Source organism: Chlorocebus sabaeus, chromosome 10, assembly GCF_047675955.1.
Source record: "Chlorocebus sabaeus isolate Y175 chromosome 10, mChlSab1.0.hap1, whole genome shotgun sequence".
Taxonomy (NCBI): domain Eukaryota; kingdom Metazoa; phylum Chordata; class Mammalia; order Primates; family Cercopithecidae; genus Chlorocebus; species Chlorocebus sabaeus.
The window spans coordinates 88,154,692-88,169,659 of NC_132913.1; the positions used below are offsets into that span (position 1 = coordinate 88,154,692).

At 41.5% G+C, this 14,968-nt stretch overlaps 1 protein-coding gene across 3 annotated transcripts; it reads left to right on the plus strand.

Moving 5' to 3' along the window:
* The first annotated feature begins 1,562 nt into the window (after positions 1 to 1,562).
* BZW1 (basic leucine zipper and W2 domains 1) lies at positions 1,563 to 13,979 on the plus strand. 3 transcript variants are annotated; one of them, XM_007965797.3, is made up of 12 exons: positions 1,563 to 1,701; positions 3,148 to 3,221; positions 5,581 to 5,757; positions 5,907 to 6,001; positions 6,563 to 6,628; positions 7,332 to 7,467; positions 8,195 to 8,304; positions 8,430 to 8,600; positions 8,957 to 9,103; positions 10,184 to 10,322; positions 11,344 to 11,466; positions 12,304 to 13,979. In XM_007965797.3, exons 2-12 carry the CDS (start codon positions 3,158 to 3,160, stop codon positions 12,333 to 12,335), a joined length of 1,260 nt encoding a protein of 419 aa, XP_007963988.1. In that variant the 5' UTR covers positions 1,563 to 1,701; positions 3,148 to 3,157; the 3' UTR covers positions 12,336 to 13,979. The 3 variants fall into 3 exon arrangements, with proteins under 3 accessions (XP_007963988.1, XP_007963987.1, XP_072876006.1); XM_007965796.3 differs by lacking the exon at positions 1,563 to 1,701 and adding an exon at positions 1,869 to 1,980; XM_073019905.1 differs by lacking the exon at positions 1,563 to 1,701 and adding an exon at positions 2,358 to 2,479.
* Positions 13,980 to 14,968: the final 989 nt, after the last annotated feature.

Here is a 14,968-nt window from a genome sequence, read left to right on the forward strand (position 1 = left end):
TAGCTCTATGATCTTAGACAAGTTACTTGACCTCGATGCCTCGGTTTTTTCCATCTGTAAAATGGGACTAATAATAGTGTCTAGATTATAGGGTAGTTTTCAGGATCAAACGGGGTTACTATATAAAGTGCTTAGAAGAGTGCCTGATACATACAGGTGCATAGTAGTTATCATTTTTATTTGTGAAACGTTGTCCTTTAACAGAACTTCAGATGTGAAAAATACAGTTCTCGGGGAAGAGCAATCGACAGCACTGATAGTGTTAAACCAGCCATGAAGTGAAGATGCCAGATAGTGTGGACTGGAGCCTTGGGAGAAAGGATGGGGCTAGACACTTAAGAGATCCGACTCCGGCCACTTCCCTCTGCTCCCCACTGCCCTCCCAGTCACACCAGCTTCTTGAGGTTCCTCCAACAGATCAGTTTGTTTCCTGCCTCCTTCCCACTGCTGTTGCCTCAACTTGGAAGGGCATAGAGCCTGGATTTAACAAATATTTGCTTAATGATTCAGTAGATGATCTTGGAACTCTTTTAAGTGGAGTAAATGTTAAATCCTTGAGAATGTGTAAGACTGCCACGGAAGAAAGTATGCAGAGAGAAAAGGTGTCAGTAGAGAAAAGATCAGTAAATACCGTGCGAAGCCACATTCAGAGCGTAACCAGGATAGCTGGAGCCAGGATTCGAGGAGAGACGTTAACACTCAATGCTCAGAGGAGGCAAAGAGGGTGAAGAATGAAAGAATCACTGGGTTTGGCAATAATTTCAGGAAAGAACGCTGAGAAAGTAATTTTCCATGAAGTTGTGGGGGGTGGGAGGGGGTAGAGGTCATATAGTTAATTAAGGAAAAGAAGTAAACTATTTTATCAACAAGTTTAGGGAAGAGAAGCCACTCTCCTCCTACCAGTGAGGAAGCAACTGGAGAGAAGTAAACTACCGTACAGTGAATAAAAACATGGGGCTACATCCTGGAGGCGCTGTGCATCTCTATCTGTACACGTCCACAGTGTTTTTCACATGCACTATCTTATCTGATCGTACCCCAGCTCCCTGATGATATAGCCTGTTCTGAGGGGTTCTCAAGGTGTGGACCAGCAGCAGCATCACAGAGAACTTGTTGGAAATGCACATTCATGGGTTCCACACCAGGCCCACAGAATGAGAAACCACGGGAGGGGCCCAGCAGTCTAACAAGCCCTCCAAGGGATTCTGATGCTCTCCAAGTCCCCATAGCCACCACACTCGGGACACAACCGCTGCAGGGCGCGGGGACCGCGGTTGGAGGACAGAATTTCCCCTTCTGAATCCTCGGCCTGTGTCCTCTTCGCTCCTAAGGGAGGCCGTGAACAACGAGACAGCCCCTCAAAGCAAAGTCGCCCTGCAGGCAACTCAGCTGGTGCGAGCTCCGCCCATCCCGGTCAGGGCGGAGGCGAGGTGTGACTTCCTTCCCCAAGCCACGCCCCCATGCCAGCCACCGGCCTCCCCCCCCCGCACAACCCGAGCGCCCCCGCCCTCGGGCTTCGACTTCCGGCGCTGGAGGAGGGGGGCCGGCGGGGAGTGACTCCAGGAGGACGCGTCCAACCTCGAGACCGGTGGGGGCCGGCTCCGCTCTTCCAACCCCTCCGCGTGTTAGGAGGGCGGACGACGCAGCGGCGGAAGAAAAATAAGCTAGTCTAGGACACCTGTCCAGGAGACGTGGAACCCAGTAAGGGAATAAAGAATCCTTGAAACGTCTCTCCCCTCCCCTCTCCCGGTCCCTCACCCTAATCCGCGCGGAATGGAAAAGACGGAAGCGACAGGCCACGATCAGGGCGGGGCGGGGGGGGGGGGCAAGGGGAAGAAATCTCGCGATAGGAGAGCGGTCCGGGCGGGGGTGGCACCTCTCCCTCCTCCTCCTGGCGTTAGTTCCGGTCGCAGAGGAGACACCGCCGCAGTTGCCGCTACATCGGGGATTTCTGGCTCTTTCCTCTTCGCCTTAAATTCGGTGAGACGCGGCGCCCCGCTCACCCCGGGCGGACGCTGCGGGCCGTGGAGGCTGGGCAGAGGGCGAGGGAGGCGGCGGGCTGAATGCGGCCCGGCTTGGATGGGCCCGAACGGAGGCCGCCACTTGAGGCCGGGCCGGATCCAGGGCCTGAAAGGCCGCCGCTTTGGCGGGGAGGCCGAGGGGCGGCGGCGGCCCGGTTCGGGAAGTGGGGTGCGGGTGCGCGCCGCGGCGCTGGTGGCGAAGGCAGTGGCCGAGCCGGGCTCCTTCCGGGCCGTGCCCGGCCTGGCTAACAAAGCCACCGTGGCCTCTGTTGGGTGATGTACGCGTGGGGGCTTCCGGCGGGCGGGGCGGAGGGGCTGCCACCACCACTGCGGCCGCCGCCTCCGCCGCTGCTTTCGCTGGAGGGCGGGCGGATGTACGGGGCGGCTGGGGCCCCGGCGCAAAGCGCCTCAGTACCTGTGGTCCACTCGTTGCGGCGGCGGCCACCGCAGGCGGCAGGGTCAGTGGAGAAGGAGCCGCGGGACCCTACGGCGCCCCGCTGTGGCCAGTGGGGTCCTGGGCGGGAGGCATGGGAAGGGTGCGGATTGGGAGACACGTGCCCAGGGAGGAGGCTGGGACTGTGGGATATGGGCGAAGGAGGCTGGGCTGGCTGTTAATTTTGCAGGCCTGAGTGGTGCAAAGCGGCCGCTGTTGCGGTCACAGGCATGACCTAGGGCAGGGTGGTGCTGCCTATAACCAGGCCCATCAGAATAAGGGGTTCACGTTTTGACAGTGTTTTAGAATTGGCATACACATTTTGGATGCCTCCTGACTATGGTGGTAATCTCCCTTTGCGTTCTGCGATGCTTAGTGGTCGTGGAAGATGTAAGTGAATGTAAAGAGGAATGTGGAGGAAACTGAACAATTAGGTTTATGATGGGCGATCACTGTAGCATTACAATGTCGCCTAAAAGTGTAGTTCGCAATACTAATTTGAAGGGTTTCTTGTAGAGAGAAATGCAGATTTTGGCGTACATTTGATTCAAGTGAGGGTAATTCTTTGTGCCTTCACCAAGCTGAGAGTGCGTGTTCCATTTGATTCATATGTGATTATACTAAGGTTTGATGCTTTATTTTAAAAATTAGTATTATGGCACTGAAATTAAGGCTTTATTTCTCCTTTCCTAGGGTGTCTTTTATGAATAATCAAAAGCAGCAAAAGCCAACGCTATCAGGCCAGCGTTTTAAAACTAGAAAAAGAGGTAAATATTTATGTTTCGATGTCTCTTCAAACCTCCAGAATATCTTGTGTATCTTGCCTCCTCTGACAGGCACTTGCATAGTACTAAAGCCTCAAGAGAAGATACCAGAAAGAAACTTGAATTTCTCGTTGGCTGCCATTCACATACACCTTTAGTATTTCTACTGCTTTACTGCTCAAGCCTTAATTTTTAGTATCAGTGTATCTCTAAGCCGGTTAATGAATCTTCTTTTTAGTGTGAAGGTAAAATACTTTTTAAAACAAAAATAAGGGCTCTGTTTTCACTAGCAAGCAGTCTTATTTAAGCAAACTAAAATGAGCAAAGATGTTAATTTATAAAAGAACTCCTCATGTAGTCACCCAGATTTTGTGAAGATTTGTGAGAGAAAACTCAGACTTCACCCATGGAAGTTAATTGTGGAACAGGATTCACATTGTAATGTCTTTTGAAATACAGAGTTAGAAAAGTATTAGAATTATATTACTATTTTTTTTGCATTCGTGTGTACTTAGGTGAATGTTGAATTCTGTAGCAAAGTGCTGTGCTAGTGATATAAAGCTAAATAAGATGTAGTCTCATATATTTTTTATGTTTTTGGTCAAAAGCATATTAACCTTATTTTACAGGTGGTTTTGAGGAAATGAAGAACTGGGTCAGCTACTGGTTATAAGTTGTGTTAAGTAGCAGACATTTTGAGATCTGTATTGTAGAATTTTAAAATCGCTAATCATAGGTTGTCTGTCCCCTTGTAGTAGTGGTGGGGAGACCAAAGTGTGATTTGATTCTAGTCTTTGCAGATTCATTTAGATTTAGCTGGTAAATTTTCTTTCTTTTTTGAGACAGAGTCTACCTCTGTCGCCCAGGCTAGAGTGCTAGAGTGCTGGAGTGCAGGGGCGGGATCTCGGCTCATGGCAAGCTTCGCCTCCTGGGTTCACACCACTCCTCCCTCAGCCTCGCGAATAGCTGGTACTGCAGGCCGCCCGCCACTACATCCGGCTAGTTTTTTTATATATTTTTTTTTAGTAGGGACGGGGTTTCACTGTGTTAGCCAGGATGGTCTCGGTTTCCTGACCTTATGATCCACCCACCTCGGGCTCCTAGAGTGCTGGGATTACAGGTGTGAGCCACCTCGCCCGACCTTAGTTGGTAAATTTTCTTAAGGAGCAGTTGTAAACTAGAACAGTTTGACAGTAAAATGGGAAAGTGTATCTCTTGAATATGTGGATTACTGATGTTGCCTTGATATAAATAGTAGCAAGTAGCTTTATCATTATTATTATTATTATTAGCATTAGGGGGAGATGTCGCCTCCCCAGCTCCAGATAGAGATCATTCGTGGCCTGGCTGTTGATGGTTAGGGTACTGGGTAGGGTATACAGCAATCCCTCTCTGGGACTGAGGGAGTTTCCAGACACAAGACTTTCAGTGCTAAAACCAGGAAAGTGCTGGACACACAGAGGTATTTGTCACCCTAGTACTGTGTGAAAATTAAGATGCCATCTAGCCTAGATTGGGAAAGCAAAACCCTATTATGGAGTGTGTGAAAGCAACTCAGTAAGGTCAGGTATGTGCACAAGGCTGTGGTCTGGGAGCTTTCTGTTTTATTAATGTCATGTAGTATTCACAACAGCTTTATGGGATAGGTACTATTCTTATCCCCATTTTACAGTAGGGGGATTCTGGCATGGCGAATGAGACTATTTGCTGGAATTCAAGTGGTTAAATGGTGAATCAGGATTTGGATCAGGCAGTTTAACTCTAGAGCCCATGCTCTGAACTACTACACAACACAGTATCATCTCTCGAGTACCTAATTTCTCTCTCAGTTTTCCTTCTGAATAATAGGAAAAATCTGCCTCACAAAGTTGTTAACAGGATTAAAGCAAATGCTTAATATAGTTTCTGTCATATTGGGTGCTCATTAAATGTACTTTGTAAAGCTTACCTTCATAAATGCCAAAGGAGTGGTTCAGTTTTTTTGTTGTTTAATGTTATGAACATTTAAAGAAAAGGATCAAGAGCTCCAGTGTCCAGGCAAAACTGAAAGTAATAAAATTTATCTGTTAGAGGATGGCCTAAATTTTAGAAAAGCCAAGAGGCAGTAGGAGGGCATTCCCAGTAGAAATTGCCTCATGGCAGTAGGAGCACAAGACACTAGCACATTTAGCTCACTTGTGAAATTGTTTGAAAAGTTGCACAGTTCTTGTGAGTGGGCCATCTTGTCTTGCACTTGCAGAGGGGAAACATGTAAAGGATGTGAATTTAACTTGTTTAACAATTACATCTTCATAAGGTGATAGTTTGTGACATTTTGGTAAATCTTTTAAAACTAAATGTTTTGGGTCCCCTGTCTCCCCAGATGAAAAAGAGAGGTTTGACCCTACTCAGTTTCAAGACTGTATTATTCAAGGCTTAACTGAAACCGGTACTGATTTGGAAGCAGTAGCTAAGTTTCTTGATGCTTCTGGAGCAAAACTTGATTACCGTCGATATGCAGAAACACTCTTTGACATTCTGGTGGCTGGTGGAATGCTGGGTAAGTGTCTGGGGTTTGTGGGCTTAATAATTTAGAAAGGTATAGTGTATGGAGATTATGGAGACTCTAGAATATGAACTATTTGGCAAACTTGTTAAAATGGAGTGATTTTTTTCCTTGTGTTGTATTTTGGTTTTATCCAACTTTAGCCCCAGGTGGTACACTGGCAGATGACATGATGCGTACAGATGTCTGCGTGTTTGCAGCCCAAGAAGACCTAGAAACCATGCAAGCATTTGCTCAGGTAAATGAAACTTAACATAATTGTTTTCAGTTAGCTACTATCCATGTGGTATATTTGAGGAATATTCTACTTTTAAGAGTTGTGGTTAGAAAGTTGAAGGAATTTGATTTTAAATTTTAGGGAGACTGTTCTTGGTGCAACGGGATGAATTAGAAACTTCAGCTGTGTTAAGGTGAATAAAATAGGGAAAAATGAAATTAACTCTCCTGTTCCTATTTGTCCTGAAATTACTCAATTTTTAAGAAAAATGTCAAGCTAAAGTCATTTTCATATTGTGATTTCTCTAGTTTATCTGCATATATTTATTTTTAAAGTTAAATAAGTTGTCAGCTGATTAGCTTGTTAATCAAGATCTCATTGGAAAGTTTCATATGTAGTTATGTTTGTATTATTTTAAGCAAAGAATTAAAAGTACATCTAACCTGGACATTCTCATGTGTCACTAGAAATTCTTCTCAAGCTGGTATAAACAGCTCATAAACTTATATCCAGTGAAAGGTTTACTACTTTGCTATTCTAGAAATATATGAAGTTACTGAATTCATTTCATGTTCTTCATAGGTTTTTAACAAGTTAATCAGGCGCTACAAATACCTGGAGAAAGGTTTTGAAGATGAAGTAAAAAAGGTATGAGGAATAAGGTACTTTGTGGAAAAGAAAAAAATAGGGTTAGAAGGAGGGAATGTTAAATCCTAATTCTCCCACAGATTTGGGGTAATTTTGTTTGGTTGGTTGGTTTTTTGGAATGTCACTCTGTTTCCCAGGCTGGGAGTGCAGTGGCTCAGTCTCTGCTCACTGCAACCTTTGCCTCCCGGGTTCAAGCAATTCTCGTTCCTTAGCCTCCTGAGTAGCTGGGATTACAGGCATGTACCACCATGCCTGGCTAATTTTCTATTTTTAGTAGAGACAGGATTTCACCATGTTGGCTAGGCTGGCCTTGAACTTCTGGCCTCAAGTTATCTGCCCTCGGCCTCCCAAAGTGCTGGAATTATCGGCATGAGCCAACACGCCTGGCCCAATATTGCATATAGATGCCCAGAAAACCTGATGCGTTTATCAGTGACCAGGCACTGTTCGATACTAATTCACTTAATGTTTATAAAAACCCTGTGAGCAAGTTTTATTATCCACATTTTACATGTGAAGTGCAGAGGTTGAGTAACTTGCCCAAGATCATTCAGCTAATGAGTATTGTAGCTTGGATGTAAACTTGGACAGTTAGATCCTAGAGCCCACGTGTTGAACCAGTAGCCAGTATAACATGCTTTACTGTTTCTCTTAATGTAATGTAATTGCTGTTTTAACCCTTAACTGTTTTTACTTTTTACAGCTGCTGCTGTTCTTAAAGGGTTTTTCAGAGTCGGAGAGGAACAAGCTGGCTATGTTGACTGGTGTTCTTCTGGCTAATGGAACACTTAATGCGTCCATTCTTAATAGCCTTTATAATGAGAATTTGGTTAAAGAAGGTAATCAACCTTAAAGGATGGTCTTTAGTTGACTCAGAGTGGGGTGGATAAGAGCATGGTTTACTGTTCATAGATGTGACTTCTGTGAAAGTCTTCATTTATTAACCAGTCTTAAATTTAATAAGTTCAGTCTAATTCACTAGACATTTAATGAATACCTTTGGCATCCAGGTTTAATGGCTTTTTTTAGGCATACAATAGATAACCAGATTTAGACAAAATGTTGTTATATGTAATGCAAATACAATGAGAAATGCTGTGGGAACCCCAGAAGAGATTAATACCAATAGGGAGACTTGGAGAAGATGATGTTGGGGAAAATGTCAAGCTGGAAGGGAAAATCAACTCCCTGTTTGGCTCCAATTGTCAGATTATTCTGTACAGTAATTTTTTTTTTAAGCTTTTTTTAAAAAACTGCTTACAGTAGTATTTAAGTTGCCTTAGTGTAATTCTCACAACAGCCTTGTCAAGTGTAGAGACTATTGCCCTCAATTTATACTTTAGAAAACACTTTAAGTAACTTGACCAAGAATATACAATTCACAAATGGTGTAGACTGGGGAAATTGGAGAAGTGATAAACTCTGGCCCAGGAAAGTTCAGGGTTAAGTTTGTGAGGAAAGTCCGTAATCCCATGTGATTGAACTATGAAGGGAAGGATATAGAGGGGGATACAGTGATTGAAACCAGGAAGGTACTTCTGTTAAGTAAGCTATTTTCTTTTACAGGAGTTTCAGCAGCTTTTGCTGTAAAGCTCTTTAAATCATGGATAAACGAAAAAGATATCAATGCAGTAGCTGCAAGTCTTCGGAAAGTCAGCATGGATAACAGACTGATGGTTTGTAACTTTTCTTCCCATTCTTGCCAACAGGTGTAAATGAGAGAAATTTCTCATTTTAAGACTGAAAAGAAAGTGTTAAATCTGATTTAAAGAAAGTTTAACCAGATAAATTCTTCTTTTAGGAACTCTTTCCTGCCAATAAGCAAAGTGTTGAACACTTTACAAAGTATTTTACTGAGGCAGGCTTGAAAGAGCTTTCAGAATATGTTCGGAATCAGCAAACCATTGGAGCTCGTAAGGAGCTCCAGAAAGAACTTCAAGAACAGATGTCCCGTGGTGATCCATTTAAGGATGTAAGTTTTTGTTTAAACTGTCTTTTTATGGCTAAGCTTCTAGCATAGAGATTTTCACTGATTTGAGGAACTTATTTCATTAGGATGAGATTGAGTTAATAGTAACAGGATGTTATACTGGAACTTTGCCTCGGTCTTTTGCATATGCTTCTTTAGTGCCTGAGGCCCAGAAATGTAAGGGACTGGAGCTCAGGGCATCTTTCAGTTCTAAAGGTCTCTTTCTATGTGGTACACATGTGGTTGCCAGTTGCATGGAAAAGGAGTTGTTACATTTTTCTTAAAGGTCTAAACTTGATGTGTGAAGTATGTACATAATCAAAACTGACTTCTGTTACTAAATTTGGATTATTTTGCAGATAATTTTATATGTCAAGGAGGAGATGAAAAAAAACAACATCCCAGAACCAGTTGTCATCGGAATAGTCTGGTCAAGTGTAATGAGCACTGTGGAATGGAACAAAAAAGAGGAGCTTGTAGCAGAGCAAGCCATCAAGCACTTGAAGGTATTAGAACCATGCCTTGACAAAACAAACTATTCTGCTTTTACATGGGGATCAGTGAACTGTGACCATACTTTTTAAAGAGGATTTATTGCACCCTGTGGTTCCTGGGGATGGCCCACCGGTAAATAGACAAATAGTAACATTAACTATTGAGGATAATCCTCTGAATTGGTCTGTGGTTCACAGGTTAAAAACAAGAATATGGCCTGGCCAGGCATAATGGCTCACACCTGTAAAACCAGCACTTTGGGAAGCCAGCGCGGGAGGATTGCTTGAGCTCAGTTTAATACCTGCCTGGCAACATAGTGAGACCTCATCTCTACTAAAAATCACAAAAAGCCAGTCATAGTGGCACATGCCTGTAGTTCCAGCTACTCAGGAGGCTGAGGCAGAGGATCGCTTGAGCCCTTAAGATCAGGACTGCAGTGAGCTTACGATGGTTTTGTCAGACAGAGCCTGGGTGACAGGGCGAGATCCTGCCTCAAAAAAAAAGAACATGATGAAAAGGAACTTAAGCCTGTAATTAGACGTTTGCTTTTGAAGCAGGTATTGGAAAATACTAATACTGTTTGACATTTACTTGGACTACTTGGTATAGTATTGTTTATTTTACTTAGCTACTTAAGTCAATTTTCTGGGTTTTTTGGGGTTTTTTTTGGTTTTTTGTTTTTTTTTTTTTTTTGACAGTCTCACTCTGTCACCCAGGCTGGAGTGCAGTGATGTGATCTCAGCTCACTGCAGTCTCCATCTCCTGGGTTCAAGCGGTTCTGCCTCCTCGGCCTCCCAAGTAGTGCCTGGCTAATTTTTGTATTTTTAGTAGAGACAAGGTTTTACCATGTTGGCCAGGCTGCTGTCAAACTCCTGACCTTAAGTGATCCACCTCCTTGGCCTCCCAAAGTATTGGGATTACAGACGTAAGCCACTGCGGCTCACGTCTTTTTAAAATTTCTGGTAAATGAGCTATAGTTTGCAGTGATTATAAAAGATGAGTTAAGTTCTGTATTGTCTGTATTGTAGGAGTTTTGTAATGGATGGTTATTTGTAATTAATGACTGAATCTTCTCTCCCTTCCTTTAACAGCAATACAGCCCTCTACTTGCTGCCTTTACTACTCAAGGTCAGTCTGAGCTGACTCTGTTACTGAAGATTCAGGAGTATTGCTATGACAACATTCATTTCATGAAAGCCTTCCAGAAAATAGTGGTGCTTTTTTATAAAGGTAATTTAGATTTTGAATTTTGTAAATAACATTTAATAAAAATCCTTGTAAATACAAAATGATCCAAATGATGAGTTATCTGGACATCAGCTGCTTGAAATATTTTACTTCTAGTTATGAGTCGCCCCTGATTAAATTGGGTGCTTTTTAGTGCACTGGTATTTGTTTAAAACATCTAAAACCCTATTTACAAGTTAAAGTATAAAATCCAAAGCCATCATGCGTCCTCAAACTTTGCCTCATACTCTAACCAGCTGTATGTTCCCCAAAGTTCAGCTAGATTCGATGGCTCACACTTGTGATCCTAACACTTTGGGAGCCTGAGGCAGGAGTTCAAGACCGGCCTGGACTACATAAGGAGACCTCGTCTCTATTAAAAAATTAGCCAGGCAATGGTGGCGCAAGCCTGTGGTCCCAGCAACTCAGAAGGCTGAGGTAGGAGGATCGCTTGAGCCTAGGAGGTCAAGGCTGCAGTGAACCAAGATTGTGCCACTGCACTCCAGCAGCCTGGGGAACAAGTGAGACCTTGTTTCCAAAAAAAAACAAAAACCGGGTCCTGTAGTCTTAGCTCTATATAGTCATAGCTGTGGAGTTTTCAGCCTGTGTGAATCCTGCTTTGTTCATCTTACTCTCCCACCCAGTGCTGACTTTCAGTAGTCCTTCAAGACCAGTTCAGAGTGCTTCTATAGCAACCCCAATTTCAGTTATCGTTCCCTTTTCTCTTGATCCCAATTTTAGAAACCTGGTCTAGTGGTTAGTAAAGATGAGACCTCTGTTGGGAGAAAATCCATTGCAGTTGGTCATAACACTTTGAAATTCTGCACTAATCAGACCAGCCTTAATCCTGTTGAGTGTAGTTGGTGTGCACACATGCATTATTCTATCCTCCAGTCCTCATGGATGTTTTTAACTTTTCAGCAGTTTGTTTGCTAAGCAGGCATTTGCACATTAGGTGATTGTTCTAACTCTGTCTGAGTAGAGTATATTAAAACTCCCCTAATGCGGTGAGTTTTCTTTCCAGCTGAAGTCCTGAGTGAAGAGCCCATTTTGAAGTGGTATAAAGATGCACATGTTGCGAAGGGGAAGAGTGTTTTCCTTGAGCAAATGAAAAAGTTTGTAGAATGGCTCAAAAATGCAGAAGAAGGTAAGGATTTTCCTTTGTTTGATAATGCTAATTTTAATGTGGCCATAATATATCTTCACACGTGCTTCCTTTTTTCTAATGCCACTTTGTACCTGGAGTAGAGATTTTTGTTAATTTATAAGGCAGGTGGCAAAAGCTAGAGTTTAATTATTATAGTATATTTGTGGCTCAGCCATAATAGTAAATGTTTTTGGTGAAATGGAAATTTTTGAGAATATTTAATGGTTATAAATTTGTGGATTTCTTTTTTTTTACTTTTCTGTAATTAAAAATATAGAGACAGGGTCTCACTATGTTGCCGAGGCTGGTCTTAAACTCGTGGGCTCAAGCAGCCCTCCTGCCTCAGCCTCACAAAGTGCAGGGATCACAGATGTTACTGCACCCAGCCAGATTTTGGGATTTCCAAGTTAATGCTTTTGAATATCTTCCTCACCTAAATAGGGTATTAATAAAATTCCTTAACAGTTTCGAAGTTATATGGAGGCTGGGTGTGGTGTCTCACACCTGTAATCCTAGCATTTTGGGAGGCTGAGGCGTTCAGGTCACTTGAAGGCAGGAGTTTGAGGCCAGCCTGGTCAACATGGGAAACCCTGTCTCAACTAAAAATTTAAAAATTAGCCAGTTTTGGTGGTGGGCGCCTATAGTCCCAGCTACTCGAGAAGCTGAAGTGGGAGGATCACTTGAACCCTGGAGGCAGAGGTTGCAGTGAGCCAAGAGGGTACCACTGCACTGTGACCTGTGGGACAGAGGGAGATTCTATCTTAGAAAAGCTTTGAAGTTATAAATGGGTACTTTTGCTTTCTGATATATAATGTTTGCTTTTTTCCCCTTTTCTAGAATCTGAATCTGAAACTGAAGAAGGTGACTGAATTTTGAAACTACACCCTCAGTAAAGCAAACAGGAGTTGTAGATAAAATGTCATGTCTCATGTGTCCTGGTTCTTACATCTTCCTACCTCCCTGTATCAAGCATGATATAAGGGCTTTCATGGCAAATTTTATTTTAACTGTTTCTATGGTTGCTGGAAATGTTGGGTTTAGTTTCTAAAACCATGTTTTAAGTAGCAACAGGAGCTATAGATTTGAATCTAATGTTGCATTAGTCTTTTCAGTTATCTTCTACCTCCTGTATTTTCTACTGTAATAATGTAATTTAAGGACTTCCACAATGAACAGTTCACTTTATTCCCTGGGTTTTCTATAAACAGTTTTCAAGATATGATTTGGTTAAAAAATAATTTGTTATAAAAATTCTGTTTGCAAATTAAACTGGAAAAGTATCCAAAGTCTCAAAAGGCAATGATTTGTGTGATAATATGGCATGCCCGGAGCCCTACTCATCAATGAAAAACCCATATGTAATAATCGAATTCATCTAACATGAATCTTGAGTATGTGGGCCATTGCTTGCATGTTAACTTTTTTTTTTTTTTTTTTTTTTTTTTTTTTGCATTTTTAACTCCAGATGTCCTAAAGCTCAATTGTTTGCTCTCTGGTTTTCATCCTTAGAGAAGCCATGGAGAACAGACTTGAGAAGTTTAGGAAATCATAATGGGAAGAAGAAAGTTGAGCTTTTTCCCCTTGAGAAACTTATGCATTTAGTTTGTATCTTTCCAGGCAAAACAAATGGGTATTCTTTTCATACAGCCATTTTCAAATGAACCTTAGAAAAGTCTTAACATTTAAGGTATTTTATGCACAGAATACACTTAGATTGATGGGATAGAACTCATAACGGAGTTTGAGTGAAGAAAATGACTGATGTACTAAACCCAGTAGAAATTGTTGAAAATGTTAAAGGTCCGCATGTTCTAATTGGGAATCTAGATATAGCTTAGATTTCCTATTGTCTTAGAGTATTTGCTATAACAAATGAAGTGCAATGACAATTATATATTCCTACTCGGTCATACTGGACTGGCTTCGTTCTCTTAACATACTCAGTAATGACTCAAGCCTCTGGCTATTAACATACCCTAGTTGCCATTTTTTAATTGCCATGAGCCAGATACTTCTTGGTATACAATTGATCCATTTATTTTAATGGCTGCCTTTTCATTTTCATCTTTTCTTGCTGCTACCCATCTATGTATGTAGTCATTAGGGGGGAAAATGTAGCCACATTTTTTATGGGAAGACTTTGTGTTAAAAGTGAACATTTTAAAGGTTTTTAACTGGTGAAACTAGCCTGGAATAATGCCACCAGAGACTGAGTGGAAATCGCCCCTTTTGAAGGTGCCATTCTTATGAGCCAAAAGTTTGTCATTTAAAAGTTCATTTTGAGGGAATAACATGTAATATAATTTGAAATAAAGGTATAGAACCTTAAAAAGAATATTATAACTGATTGTTGTGAATGGGGTGAATTTGTTAAATGAATAACTTTGATAAAGTTTTTCATGCACAGACAAAATGTATTCACTAGATTTCTACGTAGTGATCTGCTTTTACTTTGTAATTTGTAGTTCTCAAAAGACTTTTTTTTTAAAAAATAAAGTCCATACTTACACTTAGGCTTTATACATCAGTCTTTTTTTTTTTTTTTTTTTGTAAATTCCATGTTATTACCTAGTAGTATTGTATGTTGTGTGTTCAGATGTCTTTACTGTATCTGTATACCATTAAGTAATAATTAGACTCCCAAACTGTAAACCACCTACACAGAATTCTGATGTAGCTAAAACTACATTAATATTTCTACAGCCAATTCATTGCATGTTTCTGCCATATAAAGTGCCATTTTATACTGTGTATAGTGAAAAAGTGTCATCTTCCAGAACTACATTATAATCTTTGATCGTTTGTTTCTTCATAATGACAGAGTAGTGTTTCTTAGTACAATATGGTAAGTGGGTATCACTGTGACAGTGATAGTGTAAAGAAAGGGAATGCTTTATAAAAACACTGCAGATTCCATTCCATATAAAAAGATTCCATTCTGAATCTTAAGTGGTAATTTTAGAATTCAGGTGCCAGTGCCAGCCTATGGCCTCAAATACATAATTCTTAATATAGATGTTAAATTGTACTTTTAATTATGATTGGATAAATGTTGATTTTTCTAACTGTCAGTTTCTAAGGATGTCTCCTCTTGGAAACTAAATGAGTTTTTAGAGCTGGTCATAAGTTTCTTAGCCTTACTCTGAGTTATAGATGTTATTTCATTATATATATAGATGTTTATTCATTCTTATTTAACAAAAAAAAAGCTTCCTTCCATATACCAAAAATGCTACAGGATATTTTGAAATAGCATAATGATTTTAGTTAGGGGAAATGCATGGGACCAAGAGGTTGGACTTCTAATTGTTTTTCGAAAGCTTTTTTCCATTATACCCCCAGCCTTTGTAGACTTTTTTTCTAATAGAGTCCCCCGTAAATTTTAATACCATAGATATGCTGCATATGTACCGTATCTCTGCTTTATACATGCAAAGAGTAAATTTTGTGGTTTGTTTTTTTTTTTTGAGACATGGTCTCTGTTGCCCAGGCTGGAGTGCAG

What these genes read in the sequence shown, in the direction of transcription:
- BZW1 (XM_073019905.1), top strand. Translation starts at nt 2,394, where the DNA reads ATGTACGGGGCGGCTGGGGCCCCGGCGCAAAGCGCCTCAGTACCTGTG. An exon ending in CGGCCACCGCAGGCGGCAGG is followed by an intron (nt 2,480 to 3,147) that starts GTCAGTGGAGAA and finishes CTCCTTTCCTAG; the next exon opens with GGTGTCTTTTATGAATAATC. An exon ending in GCATGGATAACAGACTGATG is followed by an intron (nt 8,305 to 8,429) that starts GTTTGTAACTTT and finishes TTCTTCTTTTAG; the next exon opens with GAACTCTTTCCTGCCAATAA.